General features: G+C 59.1%; 1 protein-coding gene across 1 annotated transcript; it reads right to left on the reverse strand.

The window, feature by feature from the left end:
- Positions 1–14,693: 14,693 nt before the first annotated feature.
- On the reverse strand, positions 14,694–21,170 carry CBX4 (chromobox 4). The gene is made up of 5 exons (XM_045489774.1): positions 20,915–21,170; positions 20,725–20,768; positions 19,512–19,577; positions 17,230–17,296; positions 14,694–16,957 (listed from the first exon to the last, which is right to left on the reverse strand). The coding sequence occupies exons 1-5, from the start codon at positions 20,981–20,983 to the stop codon at positions 15,542–15,544; spliced, it is 1,662 nt and encodes a 553-aa protein (XP_045345730.1). The 5' UTR covers positions 20,984–21,170; the 3' UTR covers positions 14,694–15,541.
- Positions 21,171–22,775: the final 1,605 nt, after the last annotated feature.

Genomic DNA, 22,775 nt, shown 5'->3' on the forward strand with positions numbered 1-22,775 from the left:
ACGCTGCGACTCCTCATGCGGGGCTGGTGGGGCCAGCTTTGCGGAGTCAGCAGGGCCAGTGCGCGGGCCGGTGCGCCCCTTCTCCGAGCCCCGCCTCCTTCCTATCCCTACATCGCTTTCTGGGGGGGGGGGGGTGAGGCAGGGCAGGCAGCACCCACAGGCAGAGCTGGGGTTGTGCTTGGGTTTATCCTCCTGGATCAGTCCACCCCTCCCTGCGCCGTTATAGTTCCCTTCCCCCACAGCAGTTAACCTGGGGTGGGGGCAGAGGAGAGTGGTCGGTCCTTGGAGGACCTCCCCTTCCTCTCGACCCTCCTAGTGGCTTTGCTTATTAGGCCAGGTTGAAAGGTTTTAAAAATGCAGGTGGGAGAGGGATGGGGCGGTAGCAGGAATACGAAAAAAGTACTACTATTCTTTCAACCCGAGCTAAGTAGAAGCTGTCTTCCTTATGAAGGTGGGGGGGGGGGGGATGAAGTGGTTTTAGAGGAGCGAAGGGGGAGGGCACAGGCACAGTTAACAGACTGTGGCAGAGTGGGGCTGGGGGTCCGCCTGGCTGGCTGGGGAACCCTCCCGCCCAGGCTGTCCCCCCCAGAGCTCCCAGCACTTGGAGCCCTGCCCCAAGGGCAAAGCCCAGATGAAAACGAGGAAGTGGCGGGGAAGGTAGGTTTAGAAATGGTTGAGGAGGAGCAGACCGCAATCAGCACCACCCTAGACTGGGCAGGCGGATCCCTACCTGGGATGCCTGGGCCTAGGATCTTCCCTAGGATCTTGGGAAATTGTCAGCCGAGTTCCTGCTTCGGTCAGAGGTGACCCGGATGTCATCTGGGGCCTCCGCCTGCAGGATTCCAGGGAACAGAGAAAACAGAAGCATGGCCCACGGCTGGGTTTGAACCCCAGCTCGGCTAGTGCTGGGTTTCTGCAGGCCTCCTGGTGTTCCTTGTGTGTGCAATGGGGCCATACAGGACTCTGTGAAATAGCACACAGTGTGCCTGGAAAGCACTTAGTAGGTGACCAGATCCGAGCAGCAGCCCGAGGAGTGCCTTTACTCTCTTCTAGTGTCAGGGTCCTTATGGTGTTCTTGGGCGTTGTGATCACGGAAAAGCTCCTGTAAATGCCCTTTCTGTTCCTCCCGCTGTTCTAGACCCTGCACGGAGGACTTGAAGAAGGTGCCTACAAAGTCCCGTGGGTCACCAGTGTGCGAATGGCAGAAGTAGGAAAGCGGGGTCTCGGAGAACCGGACCATCCTCTCTCTCCTCTCCTTGGGGACCCAGATTGTGCTCCTTCTGGGAGGTACATCAAGGCCATCCACTCCAGCCTGCTCACCTGCTTGCCCTCCAGTTAATGGGATGCCCCATGAGACCTTCCTTGGGGCAGCAGGCAAAGGAAAGAGGGGCAAAATCCAAATGGGTATGGGAGAGAACTGATGAGGTTGCCGTTAGCCCCAGAGGAGGGCATTCTGGGGCGTGTGTAGCAGAACCCCGAAGAGAGGGCCAGAAGGTGGGGGGAGAAGGAAGGCCCCCACAGCAGCCCCTCTTAGCACCACCCTTCTGCACAGTGGGATGCTGGTCAGTTCTCGATGCCATGCTGGTGATCTGGCCTCCAACAGATTTTTTCCATTCGCTCTCTCCATAGCCATCCATCCGTCCACCCTCGTCCCGCTTCGGGATTTTTAGGGCTGGCAGCTCAGGCGGCTGAGGATGTAACCAAAGCTTGAGCGTGAATGGAGTAGCCATGGAAGTAGAACTACCAGGAGTCTTAAGATGTGGAAGAACGATCCTCTCATCCGCTCGCTGTTGCGGGAGAGAAAAGGCTGCAAAGACACCCAGGCGTGAAGAGGGGGCGTTAATTGCCAGGTCTAAAGGGCAGATGTGGTTAACCGGCAGCCTCTCATTCTGGAGGCTGCCCCACAGGGGCCTCCAGAGGGCCGAGCCAGTCCTGGGAAAAGCCAGGGCATTGGGGTCTCCACCGGAACCCGACCGGGTCCCGTCCCGCATCGAGCTGACCCCTCCTGCCCCGTCTGCTGGGAGGACCAACCCCAAAGTGGGGGCCACGGGCAGAAGGGCTGTTCCCTCGTGGTCGTGGATGCTTCACCAGCTAAAGTGCGGGGCCCGAGCGTCCTTGCCATTCACCTGTAAGAGGAGGGAGTGGTGTCCTGGAGTCTTTTCAAGGCCCGTTCCAGCTTCATCGTTGTGGTGACTCTGTGGCCCCAAGGGCTGCTCACTTTGTGGGCTTCATCTCAGCTCACAGCTGGTGCCTCTGGTGTATGGGTGGTTACACTATGCTGCCTCTTCTCTGGGGGGACAGACGTCTTGGCCAGACACTCTTTGTGTCCCGACAGCGCTGATGGCAGTGGCGAGACTCCGTGGTCCGGGGCCCAGGCTACCTGGATCCGAGCCCCAGCCCCCCTACTCACTAGTTCTGTGATCCCAGGCCAGGTACTCGACCTCTCAAAGCATCCATTACCTCCTGGGGGTGATAATAGTTTGTACTCCATCCGGTTATTGGGAGGATTAAAAGAGACCAATCATCCATCTAAAGCCTTTTCCATAGAGCCTGGCTCAGTGAACATTCTATAACTGTGAGTTACTGTCATTATCAGGTCATGGGGCACCAGGCAGCGGTGTTTATCCAGGGGCTGGGGTCACTTTGGGCATCTCTTCTGAATTCAAGCTGATGATGAAAATTATCAGAGAGAGAGAGAAAGAAAACAAAATACCTCACAAGCTAGGACAAAAACGATCCCGTTGGCAGCTGAGAGAAGAGTTGAGACAAAGAACCGAGTCCAGTAACTACAGTGAGAGAGGGAGGGACGCCTCCCCCGCCTCCCGCTCCCATGAGCAGGTAGGGAATCACGCGGGGATACCTGCAGGGCAACATAGAGCCCATGGCCGTGGCCTGGAATTCTGGACGTGTTCTCCGTCAGCCTGGTGGAGGCTTCTCACCCTAACTGGAGGCGAACTGGGGATCAGAGACCTCAGGGAGGGCTCTTCTGCACCAAGGCTGATTTCTGGGCAGCTGCATGGCTGGGACTAGAACCATCTCGTGGCTGCCTTTGGCTCAGCGCAAGGTGGGGAAAGGCAAAAGGGCTCCTGAAGCCGGGCTTCCAAAGGTCCAGGGAGAGGGAGCCCGCCAGCTCCGCCCTGGGGAAGAGAGAAGTGAGAGGCCCTTGGCTGCCAAGTCTGCGAGGTGCTTCAGGAAGCATTATTTATAGATCTGACTGTTTGCCCACTCTTATCTTGAGGATGGGAATTCGGGACACTCGGTCACAGGTTGGTTTCTGCCCTTGTCAGCAGTCATTCAAAATGGCAAATCCCCACACCCGCCGCACGAGGCATGGACGAGACAAAGAGACAGCTTATCTGCAGGAGACCCAGCTGGTCCAGATTCGGAGGCACAGTTCTCTCCAGCCAGCTGGGGAGGCGGCTGGAGCAGACCAGGAGATCGCCTCTTATGTTTTAAATGTCAATATGGTCCCTACTTGCTGACTTGCAAAGATTTGATCAGCTAAATTGGCCCGCGCAGCGTGTTCCCCTGCAACGGACGGGGTGCATTTAGATCTTTCGACAGCGTCACAGGGGAAGCTACGAAGCGGCCGACAGACAGCCGTAAACACGTTTCAGTGGCTGTGGTTCGGCAGCCTTTCTTCAACACCTTCTGAGCTGCGTCCCGTCTCTTTGGGACTTGAATTTCAATACAGTTAGTTGTCTCCTTGGGCCCCAATTAGGTTGGGGAAGGGACCAGCTGCATTTGGGATGCCAGGGTCATCCCTGATGAGCTTTTCAGCGTGCTGTGATCCCAAGTAAGGCCGGCTTTTGAGTTCAGGCCTCATTGGGGTCTTCCCGGTGTTTTGAGTGTCATATATGCTAGGGAAGAAACCAAATTATGAGCTAAGCTCACCTAAACTATGAGAGGTTTTCACTCACTCACTCACTCACTTTCCACTCAAAACTTGGCGGACAGGGCAACATTTCTTGCCTGTTTTCTGTTGACCTTGCGTCTCTCCCATTTCTGGGAGGCGAGGGAGAAAACAGAGAGGTGTGGTTCTTTTCTAGAATGTTCTGTGACCGGGATAGGAATATCCGGGTCAGCATGAGGAGGGCCATCTGGGGGGCCTAGGGATGCTTTACTTCTGGAATATCTTCACAAGACGGATGACTAAGGATTTCTGGGGCCCATGCAGTCTTGGAGCTGGCCCCCTGCTTGGCCCATCAGCCTGCCCAAGTTCACAGAACTCCTGAGTTGTCAGATCTGCAAGTAGAGGCTGGGAGACCTCAGCTCTAGCTCGGAGCCCTTCTCAGAACACTGAATAAAGAAAGCCAAATCTTTCTGTCTCTCTGTCTCTGTCTCTGTCTCTCTCTCACAAACACACACACACACACACACACACACACACACACACACACACGGCAGACATGTCGACAAATCAATAAGAAGGAAAAACAGGGTAATATGATGAAGTCGTGGGTCAGGAAAGGGGATATTTAGGGAACCCAAGTGGAAGAGCAGGCCAGCCTCGGGGTGCTCTGGGGGACACAGCCACCAGCCCAGGGCACAGAACTGGTGAGCACAGAGCGGCTCACACACGGAGCCTCGTTTGCCTGCTGACCTAACCTTTCTTGTTGCATCCTTCCTCCTCGCGTGGCCAAAGAGGAAGGGTGGGCTTTGCTGTGTGTTGCGAGGGACCAGCTGAGCTGGAGATAGCTGGTACCTCCTGGTGCAGGGCAAGGGGCAGCTGTGGGCCCACCCTCCTGCACCCCCCACTCACTCGTGTTGAGGTCACAGGGTGAAGGGTTGGAAAAACAGGCCTTCACGTAGACAGCGAAGGACGGGTCAAGTCGTCCAGATGTTCTCAGCTGCTGGAGGGCTGGTTCCCAGGCTGCTTCTCAGCCCCACGAAAAGGCTCCAGAGCCAGCCAGCACCTGTCCCCCACCTCAACAGGGAGCCTCCAGGCACCTCTTCTGATTATTTTTTCATATTTAAAGTTTTTTATTATTTTTTTAAAGGTTTTTATTTATTTAGGTCATCTCGACACCCAACGTGGGGCTTGAACTCGCCAACACCAAGATCCAGATTTGCATGTTCCTCTGACTGGACTGAGCCAGCCAGAGGCCCAAAGCACCTCTTTTAAAATACCAACTTGGGGGTGCCTGGGTGGCTCAGTGGGTTAAGCGTCTGACTTTGGCTCAGGTCATGATCTCACGGTTCATGAGTTCGAGCCCCATGTTGGGCTCTGTGCTGGTAGCTCAGAGCCTGGAAACCGCTTCCAATTCTGTGTCTCCCTCGCTCTGCCCTTTCCCTGCTTGTGCTCTGTCTCTGTCTCTGTCTCTCTCCAAAATAAACATTAAAAGGCTTTTTAAAAAAATCAACTCAGTATTTTTTGCCAGTGTACAGAAAAGCTGCAAGTGTACTAAAAGAATTTCCCTATATTCTTTATCTAGATTCACTGTTTATTTGCATTTTACCCATTTGCTTTATCATTCTCTCTATATATATATTTACATATATTTTTCCCATATTTTTTCTGAACTATTTGAGAGTGACCTGGAGACCTAGTGGCCCTTTATGCCTAAATACTTCAGTGTGTTTTTCCTAAGAGCAAGGACACTCTTATGTATCCACTGTGCCGTTAACAAAATCAGAATGTTTACTCTTGATCTCATACTGTTGTCTGACCCACCAGTCCGTGTGCAAGCTTTGTCAATTTTCTCAATAATGCTCTTTATGAGTAATTTCTCCCCCTCTTCCAAAAGCCAAACCAGGATGGTGAATTACATTCAATGCCCTGTCTTTCTTTTTGCTATTCTTTAAGCTGGGACGGAGCACCTGCCTTTCTCTGGGTACCTTAAACTTGGTGATTTGAAGAGAACACATTGGATATTTCTGTGTGGTTAGATTCAGGCTCTGCATTTGGGGCAGGGATGCCACCGGAGTGTCATTATGTCCTTCTCGGTACATCACATCAGGAGACACCTGTCAGTTTGTCCCGATATTGGTGATGTGACCCTCGATCCCTCCCAACCTGGTGTTTCTGAACCATTGGGTTTCCCCTCATCTGCTTCTCCATGTCTGTTCCTGTTATGATCGCTTTCCATTCCTTCATCCCTGTACTTTTCGGTTTCCTTACATCTGTCTGTGGTCCCGTCTGGTTTTCTTTTCTCTCTGCTGCTGCCTGTGCCCTTGACTTTGGACCTGGCTCACCCATTCCCCATTCTCTCTCTCCAGATTACTGAAGTGTGTATAGGCGCCATTTACACCTGCTACCAGGTTAACCCACAGCTGATGACCTGTTGCATCATCTGTCTGGTGCTTCACTCTTAAGAGGTTTCTTTTTTTTTTTTTTTTTTTTTAATTTTTTTTTCAACGTTTATTTATTTTTGGGACAGAGAGAGACAGAGCATGAACGGGGGAGGGGCAGAGAGAGAGTGGGAGACACAGAATCGGAAACAGGCCCCAGGCTCCGAGCCATCAGCCCAGAGCCCGATGCGGGGCTCGAACTCACGGACCACGAGATCGTGACCTGGCTGAAGTCGGACGCCCAACCGACTGCGCCACCCAGGCGCCCCAAGAGGTTTCAAATAGAACTGATGGGAGCTTGCTCGGGGAAGCCAGATCTATGGGGTGTCCAAATATACCCAAATGGGATCTCATGCTCTGGGGAGCCCACTTCTGAGCCCAAGAGATAGGACAGCTTTCAGGGTTCGAGACATTCCGAGGGACAGTCCCTCTCCCTGCTGTCCAGCCGCCTTCTGCCTGCCATGGGTCCTCTTCCATGAAAGAGTGCAGAGACCCCAAACTCTAGACCCAAGGCTGAGCCAATGTCGCCTTTCGGCTGAGGCAGAGCTAACTCAAAGCTCTGAGGGTAGCACATTTCTTGCCATGTTGGAGAGTTGAACCCTTAGCAGCCTTCGCGTCCACTTGGTGGTCACCGGCTTCGAAGAAGCCCAGATCCTCCCGTCTTCTCTCTAGGTTAAGCCCCAAACCACCGTCCAGAGACTAGAAGCCAGACCACGGCACTCGACACACGGCCCATTGTTTACGACTATGGCACTGGCCTTTGATTTTTGTTACCATTATTCCCATTAATAAATCCAGTTTTGTCGTAGGGGGCGTGGGGGAGCACTGACCCTCGTGGGAACACACGTACCCACACACTTGTGGGCAGAGACTGGCCGATGCTTCACCTTGATGTTGGCTTTGGCCTTTGCAGGGCTCAATTCCTCCATGTGTAGAGTGAAGGACTTAGAATAAATTAGAATAAAAACTCCATGGCTCCTCTCTGCTCTGAGCTTCCAGAAACCCAGGATCCCGTGGTCAACGGGCCAATCCGTTCCTCTCCACCTGCCATGGAGCCAACCCTGCTCTGGCCGTGCTCACAATTAGGACGGTTATTGGGGTGTTTGTGTGTGTTTCTCTCTTGGACTAGCCCCAGGGACTTTCCAAGAGACGTCCCCTGCAGACATGAGTTTTCAACCTGGTCTCTGGAATAAGGCTTGGGTAAGGACCAGTGTGAAGAAAACATGAAGGGAGGAAGCATTCCTGGCCGCCCCAGAGCCCTGTCCTCCTCTCCCTGCCAGGCTAGGGCTGGATAGCCACTTCTCCACCCTCCAATGCTCAGCAGCGGTAGGCTTGCCAGGCACAGGTGCCAGAGTAGCAAAGTGGTTGGTGCTAATCTCATCTGAGCCTCTTTGGGGCACCCAGGCCCAGGGGTATGCCACAGCCACCAGTCACTAGGCCCTGGAGAGCTCACACCCACCCTCTCATTTGCAGCTGAGACCCCACAGGCCCAGGCAGGAGAGGTGTGTGTGTGTGTGGGGGGGGGTGGAAACCAGATCCCAGGGCTCGTGAGTTCACATCTGTGCTCCTTCCGCCATCACCCCTGATTTCTCAGCTCGCCGGTTCGAGAACTCTCCCAGCCCCAGACCTGTTGGCAGGCAAGAGGAATAAGTCATGTGAGTCAAAAGCAATTTGCAAACATAAATAATTTTCAATGCCTGGAGAGGAGACAAGGGGAAGACACACTGAAGGCTGAGAGGAACCTGGCCAGCCCTGCGTCTCCCTGGCCCTGCCTGGTGCTTCCTCTCCCCTCTCCACACTGGCAGGAGGGTCCGGGAGCATGAGAAACAAAGCAGGAAGTGGCTATAAGGATGCTTGCTTCCGCTGTTCATAGGAGGGATTCTGTTTGCCAGGTTCTTCTCTCCCCACCCCCTAACATCCACATGATTTTGTAATCCCACCTCCTCCAGAGAGTCGGAGGAAAATAGATGGTCCCCTGCTTGCAGCTGGAACAAGAGCCCAGGCCTCCTCCACCCGGGCTGGATTATGCCTTGTCCTCAACCCTAAACAGCATGACCTCAACAAAGAATGGATGACATGCCATTCATTATTCTGTTGTATTCGTATAATCTCAGCATTCTATCACGAAAGAGCTTAACACGATCGTCCTGTGCTTGGTTTGCATACTGCTTTCCAGAAGTGAAGCGACCCCCCAAAGACTATCCTGGGATTTGGTGATGGGCATTGGCGCCTTCCCCCAGGATGCTGTGGCCTTGCCAGCGCGTGCAGCCCCTTTGGAGAGGTTTTGGAGGCTTGGAGGCGTAGCGAGAGCCGAGCTGGTGTCACTTTGGACAGCTGAGCGCGTTAAGCACACCTTTACAAAGCCCACCCCAAGGGGCTGTCTGAAGCGGAGAGAAACAATGAGAAACCAGATACCGTGGAATTAGTGAAGAATTTCTCAGATGAAACAGGAAAGGGAGGAAATCCAGGGAGGTTTACATGACACCTGGCGCAGGTTGAAAGGAATCAGGGCCCGTTGTTGGCAATATTAAACTCCAGGGTGCGTTCGAAAGGATCCTTCACTCAGGCAGCAAACCAGAGGTATTCCTGCCAGTCTGGGCTGCGTTGCTGTGACCCTCGTCCAGCCCTAAATACTCACACACATGCACACTTGTGCACGCACACGCATGCATCCACACCCGTGCGCATGCACCGTGGACATCCTTGGGGAGGGCCAGCTCCCTGCCCCTGCCCAGAGTTGAGAACTTGCAGGAAATTGGTTAAGCGAAACAGCGTCGCAGGCGATGTTGGGGGAGCTCTTCTCCTGGGTGAGGCCTTAGCCACACAGCTCGCGTGAAGACCACACATGAAAAGACGAGAGGGCTGTGGGCTGCGTCTTCTGCTTGTGCTTACAGAGTGTGCATGCGTGTGCTCGGAGTGACGTGCCTATCGCTCTCCCGTTCCGAACTGCGCGCTAAAACGAAATCCGTAACAATGAGGCAGGTGCTGTGCTGTCAGGAACCGTATAACACGTACCACCAGCTAAATACGGAAATTAAACCATGATTCTTCCTGGAACTGACTCCAGGATTATCCTTAGGGTCTGTTTCCCTAAATTCAATTACCACATAATTACCTAGAGCCTCCTGAAACTCTCACAAATGGATCAGGTGAAGGATGAGGGGCGGCAGGACCCCAGAGCAGCTGAGCGTGTGTGTGTCTGCCCTTGCCTGTGGTAGGGAGAAAGGGAACGGCCTGAGTCCCCAGCCTGTGCTTTGCAGACTGAGCACTGAGGCCCCTGGGGACAGCTCGGGGCCCTTCCTTGGTCTGTGGACGCTGTTAACATGTTAACAACTTGCGGTGCAGGAATAAGCTTCGTTGTCCAATCACTCACACTCACACACACACACACAGGACTCCATACACGTACACACAGGACATCTGCTTCCAAGGTATTTATCTAAGAATGAGAATAGTGCACAAGCTTCGGGAATGCATGAAATACCCAAGACATTCCCCTCACCTCCCAAGGTGCTCAAGGCTCTACTTGGAGAATGGAGACCCATACATATGTGTATGTTGCGGGATGCAATTGACTGGCGGTGATGTGGGGGGAGGCAGTCAATAATGCAGGATTTCAGGGCACAGCCAGCCTTGATAAAGGCTGGAATAATCTAGAACAACCCCAGGGAGGGGATGGGGTCTGAATCGGCATTCTGAAGGCCCCACAGCATCCTGGAAGGTAGGAGCATAGCCTCTGGAGACAGACAAGCCTATCTCTGAACCCCTGTGTGTTCCCCCGTTTACTGGACATTCGAACTCAGGCAGGTTCCTCAAGCCTCTAAGCCTTCATTTTACCATCTGTGAGACAGGGACAATGACAGGACCTACCTCATGAAGATGTGTGAGCATTGAATGAGATTATCCCTCTACATAAAGGTCCCCATTCATAATGAGCACTCAGTCAATGTCAGCTGTTACCAGTAATTGCAAAGGGAAGAGAGGGGGAGTGGACGGGCTTGGGTGGGGGCAGTGATTTCTGAACTATAGCTGCAGGAAACAGATACTAGCCCAGGAATAACTATTTCCTCTTGTGAGTTCTTACCTTCTCACACGAGTGGTAAACATAATACGGAACCATAGGAGGAATTTGTTTCAAAGAGTAGGCAAGTGCAGGTTTGGCTCAGGGGGTCTCATCCTGACTCTCACGTCCCAGTGTTATTCTCGGTGACCCAATAAAACCGGAGGGGTTGAGGAGGAGGTCCCAGGTCAATGGGCAATCCACCAAGCAGGTGGTGAGGACAGCAACGCAAGGTGGTGTCCACTGGGTTATAGAGAGAGGGAAGGAGGGAGGGAGGCAGGGAGGGTTGGCAGTCAGTTTCGAGGTAAACATCGCTGGGTAGCTGTCCCTCCGTCAAGCTGAGGCTCTAGGCCAGAAGTCGTTAGAAGGCGTTTGGATCTGACGAGGGATGTTTAATGTTCCCTGGTAAAAAAATAACCTGTGTGTTTACTTAGGGGGTTTTCCAGAAGCGCTCAAGGCTCTCTCCTGACCCAGTTCGTCCTCAAAGCACATCTTTGAAGGGGACAAGGAAACGGAAGGGCCAGGTTTTTTGATGGGGTGGGGGGGGGGGACTACAACTGGATCTGTCCTGCCCCTTCTTGTATGTTCTAGGAGTTTGCTGTTTGGGGTGGGCTGGAGGGAGGAAGGGACTCTATCCAGGGGCCCGGGGTGGACCAGCTCTGGCCTTTCTTCACTCTTTTGTCCGGTTGTGTCACATGTGGGCCCCACGCCCACCTTAAATCACAGGTGACAGTGGGGGCCCCACCGTGACACGGCACACATTCCATGCCTCGCCAACATATTCCGTGTCCTTACGACGAGGGTGCTGCCAGAACCCGAGTTGTTCAGCTCTGTACCTTCTCTCTCCTGTAGGACTGAGCCGTCCCTGTGGGCAGGGACTGACCACGTTGGCTAGTCAGGATCCAAATAGGGTTTCCAGATAAAATCCAGGATGTCCAGTGAAACCTGAATTCCTATAAACGATGCATTGTCTTTTCGTATATTTCATGAAACACACTAAAAAAGTATGCACTGTCCATGGGGCGCCTGGGGGGCTCAGTCGGTTGAGCCTCCGACTTTGGCTCAGGTCACGATCTCTCAGTTCGTGGGTTCGAGCCTCGCGTCTGGCTCTGTGCTGACAGCTCAGGGCCTGGAGCCTGCTTCAGATTCTGTCTCTCTTTCTCTCTCTCTCTCTGCCCCTCCCCTGCTCACACACACACACACACACACTCTCTCTCTCTCTCTCTCTCTCAAAAATAAGGAAACACTGGGGCGCCTGGGTGGCGCAGTCGGTTAAGCTTCCGACTTCAGCCAGGTCACGATCTCGCGCTCCGTGAGTTTGAGCCCCACGTCGGGCTCTGGGCTGATGGCTCAGAGCCTGGAGCCTGTTTCCGATTCTGTGTCTCCCTCTTTCTCTGCCCCTCCCCCGTTCATGCTCTGTCTCTCTCTGTCCCAAAAATAAATAAAAACGTGGGAAAAAAAAAAAAAAGGAAACATTAAAAAAAGAAGTATGCATTCTCCTATGAAATTTAAATTCAGTGAGGCATCCTAGGTTTTTACGTGCTTAATCTGGCAACCCTCGCTCCAGAGCACCCCAGGCGGATCCAAGGACAGGGCGATCACTTCAAGGCTGAACTCCTGACAACAAATGGGGGTGGGGGCAACATCCAGGGAGAGTCCGAGCTGGAGTCTGGGACCCGGCAGGTGACAGAGGGACCAGCTTCGGAGGGGTGAGTGGACACATGAGAGTCCTTCTCTTGGTGGTGAGTCAGCTCTGGTTCTCTGTGCTCAAGGCTCAGTCTCCTCAGAAAGGTTCACCTGGAGAAGTTTGGGTTTCCTAGTGTGTAAGATTAAGGTCCCAGCTTCCTGCTTGCTTTCTTTCTCCTGAACTGGGACTCAGAGAGAGGGTTTATGACCCTTTGCTTGTGAAGGACTGGGCGCCCTCAGACATCTAGGCCTCAAGTTAGGAAGAGGCAGTCCTCGCCCAGAGGACCTGGGGCTAATGGCTTCCCCCCCCAACCCCCACCCCAATGCCAGGGCTCCTGACTCTCTCTGAGTGTTCCCGACCTTCGACGCATCCTCGTCCAAGAGGCCTGGAGGGCAAGTGGCCTCAGGGTACGTCCCTGCAGGACGGCTGAGCAGGCAACTTGGGGCAACTTGGCTCTAGAATCATCCCAGAACCACGTGGTGGCCATGAACCCGACAAGCTGGTCTGCCCTCAGAACCTTGGGTTCTCACCCCACAAGGAACCGCAAGCCCTACGGGGTCTGAACGGAGCAAGATGCTCATGGGGTGCCTCGTACGTCTGAGGAGCTCGGCACAAGACAGGGTCCTGGGGCCAGCATGGGTGCTGGACGCTCTTGGGTCTGGCACCATGATGGGCATCCCTGAGCTCCTCCTGACCCACCCCTTGGCCTCTGTTCCACTGTCAGCCCTCTGACGTCAGGCTCCAGGCGCTGCCTAGGACCGCCCTCCTCAAGGACCCATCCCAGAGGTTCTGCCACCTTCCAGGGCTTCAGGCCACATGCAGGCCACACCTTCCCCCCCAGGATGGTGGCGGACCACTGTTTTCCTTCCCTGCCATCGTCTATCTCCCCTCCCCCCTCCCCCAGGCAGGCGCAGCGGGGCAGAGGCCACCCACTGGGTGGGAGGGGCACCCCCAGGGGCTAAGGTTCACTCCTGTCACCAAGGGTGCAGACCTCAACAAGGCGCTCCCCTTCCCACTCCTGATTTTTTAGTTTTCCTCCGCCAGAAGCGCAGGGAGACGAAATCCCTGCCTGGCGAACGTCTTTGTGCACCAGCCAGTGAACGGCAGGCCCAATTCTAGTGCTGAACAGGCAGTTTGCCAGGAGCAGTCAAGATCACCCCTCCCTCCGCTCCCAGGGTGGCAAAGGGCATTCATTACATGGAGGGGGGAGGGGGCAGTGTTTAACTCACTCTAAAGGGGGCTGGGGTGCTGGGGGTAGTGGGAGGGACAACTCACAAAAGCCAGGGCTAGAAACTCCCAACGGTTTTTTTTTTTTTTTAGAACTTCCCTTCCCTCTCTCCCCTCCCCCCTCCCCTCCCCCACCTCCAGCCGCTGGTGGCCTGCAGCCAACACTGGCCACACTGTCCGCATTCAGGCCTCCCGCCCTCCTGGCCGCCGTCTATCTCTTCCCCTGGCCTTCCCAGCACTGCGCTCTCTCGCCACCGCCCCCTCCTCATTCTGAACCACGTTGACCTCTTCCGCCCTGGCGCCCCGCACAGGCTCTGGCCCTCAGTCCCGGGCGGGCAGGCGAGGGGCTTTGGAGGCGGGGAGCAGCCCGGCACCCACCAGGGCCCCAGTCCCGCGGCCCCTGGCCCTGCTCGGCCACCCCAGCCCGGAGGAAGATCGCTGCGTCTGCAGAAAGCTGGCCACGGCCGGCCGCTGCATTCCCCGAGTCGCGGCTTCTGGCGGTGGGGGGAGACGACCCGGTGTTCAGCCCACTCCCCTCGGCCCCTCTGGTCCCTTAACCCCTTCCTGCCCCGCGACGCCAAGGGCCCCAGCCTCGCCACCCAAAGCGGGACGGATGAAGTGGGGTCCCGCATTTCCCTCGCTCACTGAGGAAACAGGGGTGAGCAGGCCTTGTTCGCCAGGCCTCCCCCTCCCCCTCTCCCTCCCCCATGCAGGAAGCCCCCCGCCCCTGCCCTGGCCGCGCTCGCTGCGCCTCCAGTCGGAGCCTCTGGCCTGGTGGTTTCCGGGGAGAGCCTGGCAGAGAAAGCCTCGGCGGCTTCCTCGGTGGGGCGGGGCCAGCGATGCCAGCCGGCGACGCTAGACAGGGTTGGGAGGGTCCCCTCCCCGCTGAACCTGCCGTACCGGGCCAGCGTCATTAAAAACACCCCTGCCCCACCGGGGCCGGCACCCGGGCTTGTTGCGCACCGGGTGGGTGGGGGGCAAAGATCAGCAGGTGCCAGGCGGGTGCGGCGTGTGGCTCCGGGGGCGGGGGGGGGGGGGTTGGGATGGGGGAGCCGACCCCACCCACTCCTCCGCGCCGCCCGTGCCCCCTCCCCCCCGCACCCTTACCCCCCCACCCCCAAGCAGATCCTCGGGTCCTCCCGCACGGTGGATACGGCGGCGGGCCTGGAAACCCTGGGGGCGGGGGCGACGCTGACACCCCCTCCCCCCGCAGGAATTCCCCTCTCCGTTTGGAGCGCCTCTCGACTTCCGGGGAGCAGGGTCACTCCTCTGCCCGCGAAACCAGGCCACTTTGCTTTTGCAAAGATTTAGCGCAGGGCTCGGTAGGTTTCCTCCCCGAGACTAAGGTGTAGGAGGGGTGGGGAGAGGGGTCCGGCCGCCTCCCGAACCTCCAAAGGTTCCCCTCTGCGCTAATCTCCAACAGCGAAATGCACCTTCAACATCTCCATTTAATATTTACATTCAAGCAGGTAATAATTGGAAGCTTATAGTTTAGACATTTCTAGTAGCAGCAGTTTCTAGAGAGCTCGTTTAGCCTTTAAACAAACTTTTTTTTTTTTTTTTTTTTTTTTTTTTTTGCACATAGAAACAACACATCCATGTGTACGGTATTAAAAAATATATACCGAGGTCCCTGGCATCGCAGTTCCAGGAAGGGGAGGGAATGAAATCAACCGAAATACTGAATGAACAGGAAGAAAGGTCAACAGAAAATAGTTTGTCTGATATAGAATATAACAGGATCTAGAGGAAACTCCATAAATCTAGGTTTTTATATTTCCATATATAAATACCTACAAATAAATATATATATATCAGCCCGAAGGGGATGATCGGGCCTTTTGAGCTCAAACAATACATTTCAATAAGAACACCACGTACAAACGGGAGTAAAGTCTGCACTTGACAAGTTAGCACGGTTAAAATATAATACTATAACTCTGAGACCGAGGCGCGTGGCTGCCCTGTCAGTCCCAGAGATCCACGGGGGGAGGGGAGGTCCAGCGCGGGGATGGGGCAGGTGGAGGGGGGCGGCGAGAGACCCGCAGGCACCGCGTGCAAGGGGCCAGTGCCGGGCCGGGGGCGGGCCCCAGCCAGGAGCCGACGACGACGACGACGGCGGGACGAAGGGACGCGGATTCTGTGGCTCCGGGCGTCCTCACTTCGGGGGGCAGGCCCGGATCTCCCGCAGCTGGCGAGAGAGGAGGAGTCCGCCCCTAGGCACCAGGTGCTAAGCCACCCGCGGGGATGGCGCTTCCCCTTCCGAAGCCCTCTGGCTACACCGTCACGTACTCCTTGAACGTGACGGTGAGGCAGTTCGCGGTGACGTCGGTGATAATTATATTCCCAAAGAAGGGCTTGAACTCGCTCAGCGGCTCCTCGGGCTCGTCCTGGGCCTCGGCCGGAGGCTTCTCGGCCGCCGTCACCGGCGCGGCTGCCGCCACCGCCGACGCCGTCGCGGGCGCCTCGGGCTTCACTTGGAGGGCGCTGGGGGGCTCTCCGGCCTCGCCGCGCGTCTTGACGCAGCGCAAGTCTATGGGCTCGTCCAGATCCGAGTCCAGCAGGATGACCTCGGGCTGCGGGAGGGCGGCGGTGGGGGGCACGTCGGTGGGGTGCTCGGCGGCCGGGCTGCCCCCCAGGCAGGTGGGGGTGCTGATGCTGCGCGCCGTGAGGCGCTTTTTGCAGGGCTCGCGCTCGCCGTGGGTCTCGGAGAGGCAGCGCTTGCGCGCGTGGGAGAGATTGAGGCCGACCGAGTGGTGGTGGTGGTGATGGTGGTGGTGGTGGTGGTGGTGGTGGGAGGGCGGGTGGGAGCTCCGGGCCGGGTCCCAAGCCAGCAGGTCGGGCTTGGTGGTGAGCTGTAGCGGCTGCTCGCCGAAGGCCTCCTTGGTGGGGGAGAGCTTGCGGGAGCCGGCGTCCTGGGGCTGCGGGTCGCCGGCCCCCGGCGCCTCCTCCTCCCTCCTCTTGGATGGTGCTTCCGCCTTCTTCTCGTCCGTCCCCGCTGCCTTTTTGAAAGTCCTGTCGGCCGGAGGGTGGCGCTCCTCGGCGGCCCGCTTCTTGTGGCTGGGGGAGCGCGCCTCGCCCTCGGCCGCCTCGCCGGACTTGATCTTCACCGCCTGCATGCCGTTCTCCATGTATTTGCTCATCACGATCACGATGCGTCCATTCTTGTTCTTGTTCTTGACGATCTTCATCTTGCCCCCAATCCCGTTGCCCGTCACCGCCTCTTTGGGGGCCGGCGTCATCCCGTTGGGGGGGCCCTTCTCGGAGCCCTTGCCCGGAGCCCCGGCCGCACCGGCCAAGGGCTTCACGGCTCCCAGGTAGCCCTTGGCCCCCGCGCCGTGGGCCCACTTGTCCGGCGGGTGGCTCTTGGCGCCCAGGTCCGGGCAAGTGGGGCTGGGCGCCTCCTTGTGGCCGCCCTGGTACTGCAGGTCGTACATCTTGGGGTCCGGCTGGTAGGGGTGGTGTTTCTTGCTGTTGAGCTGGTAGTAATACTTGCCGCTCTTGCCGGGCGGGGGGGGCTTGCCGGTTCGCTCCTTGCTGTGGGGCTGGTACTGGTGGTGCTTCTTGCTGTTGAGCTCGTACTGGTGGCCCTGGCCCTTGCCCTGAGCGCCCAGCTCCAGCTTGGAGCGGTTGTCGGCGGAGGAGTCCTGGAGTCCAGTCAGCACGTTGGAGCGACGGGCAAAGGTAGGTACCTGGGGGAACGAGGCGGGGATGGGAGGGGGAGGGGGAGGTGAGCAGAGGGACGAGGCCAGGCCCAGAGCATGCCTCCAGCGTCAGGAGTGTCCCAGCCCCCACCGGGTCAGCAGCTAGGTTCCAGGGGCAGTGTGTTGAAGGTCAAGTAGAAAGGAAGTGCACTTGCGTGCTCTGGAGGAACTCTCCCTGCCCTCTGGGCCTGGAGGCAGCTCAGGTGTCAAGGTCAAGGGGAAGACCAGTGGACAGCCCTAGGACCAGCGAGTATATTCACCTGCACCACCAGCGGTTTGGGCTTCGGCCCTCTCTTCCGATATCCCATCAGCTGCTCCTGCCGTTCCCTGGGGGAGGGAACAGAGGGCAGCGCTATTAGCCTCGGGGTCACCTCCCTTCTTGCTGTGTCCAACCTGAGGTGACCCTCGCTCCCCCCACCCCCCCTTCCCCGAGCAGCCAGGCCAGCAAGACCCGGAGGGATCGAGAGCTCAGGGCAGAAGGTCGCCTGTGCCGCCAGCTGGGCGCCTCGGTCGGGTCCCAGAGCCCCACTCTGTGCTCACACCGACCCTCATCTGACCAAGGGGTCCTCCAGGAAGGGCTCCCCCACGCCCGATAGCCGCACCTGAACTGGCACCCCCCTCCTCCACCCGCGCAGCCTGGCCTCTAGGTCGGGGAGGCGGCAGCTGGGCGCCCACCGCTTTGGGCCTGTGGCCCTGCACCAAGTGAGGTGGGCGCGGGGGTCCCGGGGGGTGCAAACGAGTCCAACGAGGTGTGCGCCCGAAGTGTCCCACCCCGTCGGAGGCACGGATGCTAATGACCTCATTAAGATTCAGATAGCGAGTGCCGCCGGCAGAAGGGAGGACTCGTTTTCTTAAAGGCCAGGCACTAAACAGGGGGAGGGGCTGCGCCCTTGTTTACACGGCGGCAAATGAGCCAATTAGGGGCTGGGGGCGGGGGCCGGCAGCCGAGGCCACGGCCTGGCCAGGTTCGCAGCCACCTGGCGAACCGGCTCTGGGTCGGCCTGGGCGGAGCGGCGGGGCGGGGCCGGGGCGGGGCGCAGAAGCACCTCCTCCTCGCCGAAGCTGGGCTCCCGGCTGCCTCGGTTTCCCAATAATTAATAAAGCCCACCAGAGGTGGCACTGGTCAATACAACTGCCAGGCTTCCGCCTGCGGCCTGGCAGAGGGGGACCCGAGGCTGGGGGTGGGGGGCAGATCGTCCCAGCACCGCCCCCAGCCTTCCACGGGAGAAAGGGGTGCCTCCCCAGCGTTTGCTAAAGTTGCAACCCCTTCCCGGGTCATAAACGCGCTCTCCAGCGACCCCAGGCACCCTCCTGCCCGTGGGCTAACCCAGGGGAGTTCAGCCATGCCTAGGGGCTGGGGCCGGGGCCTGACTCCAAAGTTGCGTGGCATTGCAACAGCCTGCGTTTTAATTCTTCGGGGACCCATTATGCAACATGGCATCAGCCGCTGACATGGTTACAGGGTGGTGAACTCCCAGGTGGAACCGGGGCAGGATCCCTTCTCGGCGCCCCCCTGCGTCGCGGGAGAGCAACTTCCCCGCCGGCGGCTCTCTCCCAGGGTCTAGAGTTTACAGTTTTAGCGCCAAACGCACCACAGGAAATAATGCAAAATAAAAGGGGGAGGGGGGGGATGGAAGGCAGCGGGGTGGCCGGGCTCCTGGACTCCGACCGCTCCTCCCCTTCTCACCCGCCCTCCCCCCCCTCCGTCCTCCCCGAAACAGAGAACCACAGCCACCGGCGGTGAATCCAGCCGCAGCAGCTACAGCGTGACAAACATCTGTGCGCACCAGGATGAGCCCCTCGTCAGAAGCCACCCCTCCGCCACCAGGCAGCTCCCATCCCACACTCCCTTTGGGCCCAGCTCCCCCTGCACAGAGGCTGGGGATGGACACCCACCAAGTGGCCCAGTGGGGTGTGTGTGTGTGTGTGTGTGTGTGTGTGTGTGAAGGGCACCCGGCACCAGACAGAATCTACCCCCTGCAGATCCCAAGCTCCCAGGGGGTCGAAGGTTGTGTGTGTGTGTGGGGGGGGGGGGTGGTTAAGGCCTTCTCAACTTTTCTCCAGCCCCCAACAGGTTAAGCTCAGTTCCGTGACGTCCGGCGGTTTCACAACGCCAGCTCCCTCGGCGCTGCCCCGCGAGGGGCTACTGCCAAGCGGCCAGTGGCTACAGGAAAGCAACACCTAGGCTCTGGGGGTGGGGCTCCAGGGTTGCGACCAGAGGGGGGCCCGCGGGGAGCCAGGAGCAGCCTCGAGGTCTCCGGGCAGCGGCAGGGCCACCCGCGCGCACCCTTCTCGAAGTTCCCCCAAAACACAAGCCTCGCCTTCTCCGGGCCCCGCCCCGCCCCCACCCCGGGTTGCCGCAACCGCCAAGGACGTTGGTTAGCAGAGCCGAGGCCGCAGCCCTGCCTGTGCAGGCCCGTCGGGGAAGGGGGCTCCCGCCCCCCCCCACCCCGCTCCCTCTTTCCCATCGCCGCGTGGCCCCCTTTCCCACTCTCCCATATACGGTCACGGCTGCGGGCCGCGGCGGCTGGGGGACGCTCACCTGTTCTGGAAGGCGATCAGCAGCCGGGGATCCAGGATGTTCTCCTCCGGCTCCCACGTGTTATATCTTGCAAGGGAAAAGGGAGGGCGACACGGCGTAAAAAAAACCGAGCCAGCCTTGCAGCCTCCAGGTGGGGAATGACATAAGACCCCACTCTGTCTCCATGAACCGAAAGCTATTTAGCTGTGGATGTGGGGGGTGGAGGGTAGATTTCTGCAGGCCTGACACGGTCCCCGACAACCCCCCCTCAAGTCAAAATAAACACACAAGGGCAGGAAGAAAGGGGAGGGGTAAGAAAAATGAAACTAGCAGTTTATTTTGCAGTTGTCAAGAATTTTAAGCATGTTACTGCGACATGTTCCAAAGCCACTTTGCTCACCAGGAACCCTGCGTGCAAAGCAGCCGAAAGGCAAAGTCGCAGTCCCCCCCTCCTCTCCCCAACCCGAGTCTCCTCGAGGGCTTCAGCTGTTCTCCATTTGACCCCTAATCCGATCACCGTCAGCCAAGCGGCCCCCCCCAACACCCCCCTCGCAGCTCTGGAGCCCGGTGTCACAGGCAAGCACCCCCAAATACTCAGCAATATAAAAATATGCCTCTGTGTGTGTGTGTGTGTGCGCGTGTGTGTGTGTGTGTGTGCGTGTGCCTGCGCGTCTGTCTCCATCCGGTGCCTTCGCATTTCAAATTAAAAAAAAAAAAAAAATCCCCACCAAAAGCGCCGCAGTGACAGTTCCCAACATTTTCTGCCTTTTTTCTTCCTCTCCCCGCACCACTAGGAGGGAAGAGGCACACAATTGCATTTTCGTCGCTTTTTAATTTTTTTTTTTTTTGGTTTTGCAATATGGAGCCGTTCGGTGGAGGGAAAGGGGAAAGGAGCCATTTTCTGCTGCACATCAGTCAGTGCCTGCGCCCTCCCTCCCTCCGCCGGCCTCCCCGGCTCGGCCCCGCGTCTCTCCAGCTCCTCCGGCTCCTTTTAGTGCATAAATTAGTGATGGCATTTCCCGGAGAGCGGAGCACAACACAGGGCGCCGGGCTCGGGCTCGGCGGCTCGGCTTCCCCAGTGCCTGCCACCGACTTCCCCACCCCCTCCTCCCTCCACCCCACCTCCACCCCGCCTCCCGTCCGCTCCCCCCACCACCCCACCAGCTCGGCGGTCCGGAGCCCGGGAGCCCCGCGCCTCGGCACCCCGCGCCCCCGCCCCTCCGCCGCTACTTACTTGGGGGACCAGCCTCTCCATTTCACCAGATACTCCACTCTGCCCTGAGGGGGGAAGAGACAGCACTCCATCAGCTTCCGCGGGATCCCCGGCCCCGGCCCGCAGCCTCCCCACCCCCTCCCCGCCTCCTCGCGGGCCGCTCCGGCCGCCGCTCCCTCGCCGCCTCGCCGCCGCCCCCGCGCCGCCCTACCTTGCGGATCCGCTTCTTCTCGATGCTCTCCACCGCGAAGACGTGCTCGCCAACAGCTGGCAGCTCCATGGCCGAGCCGGAGCGCGCCGGGGCGCGGGCGGCCGGCGCGGCTGCAGACGCTGCTGGCTCCTGCCGGCGCCCCGCTGCCGCCCCGGGCCGAGGCGCCCCTGCCGCCCGCGCCGCCGCCGCCGCCGCCGCCGCCGCCGCCGCCGCTCTCCCTGCACAGCCCGGCCGCCCGCCGCTGCCCGCGCCCGCCCCGACTCCCGGCTCGCGCTCGCTCAGACAACTGAGCCCGGGCCGCGGCTGCACAAGAACTCATGCAAATCCGGACGTCAGCGGGCGGGGCCTCGCCGGGCCCAGCTCGGCGTCAGGGGGCGGGCCGCGGCCGGGATTGGCGCAGCCGGGCCTACCGGAGGCCCCGGGCCTGGGCGGCGGGGGGAGAAGGAAGGACGCGGGAGGGGGCCGGAGGAGGAGGGCGCCGGGGAGGTGCAGGGGGAGGGATCGGCGGGCCCGGGAGAGGGAGGGAGCGGGACCCGGCGGGAGAGGTGTGTCGGGCCGAGGGCGCGGGGGGGGGGGGGGTGGGGGGGGGGTGGAGAGCTTGACAGGGCCGGGAGGGCTCGGCGGCGACCCCTCGCCCGCAGCTCGGCGCCTGGGCCTGCCCCTCCGCCTCTTTCTCGGTGTGCACCGCCCAGGGACCCCTGCTGGGGGCCACGGAAGCATCCACTGCCGTTTCCAGTTGCACAGAATTGCGTCATGTGCAGACACGCGGGGAGCCGCCGGCAGGGGGCGGAATAGGGGCAGGGGCAGCTCGCGGCCCCCCGCCCTGCGTGCCCCGCCCCGCGAGGCTCCCGGCATCTAGGAAGGCGAGGCACGGGAGAGAAAGGGGCAGGGAGAAGAGGGAGGACGGAGTTCACAGGATCGCCAGGGAGACCGGGAAGAAGAGACGAGGAAGAAGAGGACGGGAGCGGCCAGTCTGGGGCCCTAGCGCTCCGGCACCTTACCAAGAAGGGGGCTCGGAGTCCCGATCGATCGCACCCCAGATCCTGACAGGCTCCCAATGTACCCTCGGCACTCTCCTCGGTGGGGCAGGGGTTGGAAGCCTAGTTTCCAGCAAAGACTCCTCCCCACCCCCGCCCCCACCCCCGAGGCCAAGCAGGACGAGAGGGGGAGACCACAGAGGGGGCGCAGGGGATGTCCACATCTGGGCGGGGGACCGAGGGGGACTTGGTGGGGTCCCGGCAAAGGCATCGAAGGAGAGAGTGGGGAGGGCGGAGAAGAGGTTCAGGCTGAGCAGGGGGCAGATCGAGGCCGCACAAAGGGGAGCTGAATGCAATGGCCAAGGAGCCAAGCGTTCGGCAGGACTTTGCGTCCCTGGTCCCCGACAGCCAGCCGAGCCGAGGCCCTCCTGACGCAGGCTGAGAAGACGCTGAGTGTGAAGTTTAGCACCTCCGGCGGCGAGACGGCGCGTTCGGCGTGCCGCTCCAGCGTCCGGCTGGGGGAGCTGCTGCGCTCCACGCGGCCTCCCGAGGGCGCCGCCCGCGGGGCTGCGAGCTCGGTGGGGTCGCCGCGAGGGGTGAGGGGACTTGGAGAGGGCGAAGGAGGCGCGGGGCGCGCTTGCCCTGGGGTGTGTCCGGGCCCCCTGCTCCAGGCCCCTGAAGGACCGGGAGCAGGAAGCTTGCGCAATCCCTTGGCTGAGCGTCCTTGGAGAAAGAAAATGAGCAAAAGCCGAGCGAGAGTGGAATGAGCGAGGGGGGCGGGCAAAGAGCCATCCGGGTCTCCGCTCCCGCCCTGACACACGTCCCGGAATGCTGGGTGGGGACTGCGCGGGGGGCTCGGGAGAGCCGGGGAGGGCCGAGGGACT

The sequence above is a fragment of the Leopardus geoffroyi genome, chromosome E1 (genome assembly GCF_018350155.1).
Source record: "Leopardus geoffroyi isolate Oge1 chromosome E1, O.geoffroyi_Oge1_pat1.0, whole genome shotgun sequence".
NCBI lineage: Eukaryota > Metazoa > Chordata > Mammalia > Carnivora > Felidae > Leopardus > Leopardus geoffroyi.

Bases quoted from the DNA above. Each gene is read 5' to 3' on its own strand.
- CBX4 (XM_045489774.1), bottom strand. From the start codon at position 20,983: ATGGAGCTGCCAGCTGTTGGCGAGCACGTCTTCGCGGTGGAGAGCATC. The intron at 20,769-20,914 runs GTAGGGCGGCGC...TTCCCCCCTCAG, and splicing joins AGAAGAAGCGGATCCGCAAG to GGCAGAGTGGAGTATCTGGT. The intron at 16,958-17,229 runs GTGAATATACTC...TCGTTCCCCCAG, and splicing joins CCAAACCGCTGGTGGTGCAG to GTACCTACCTTTGCCCGTCG.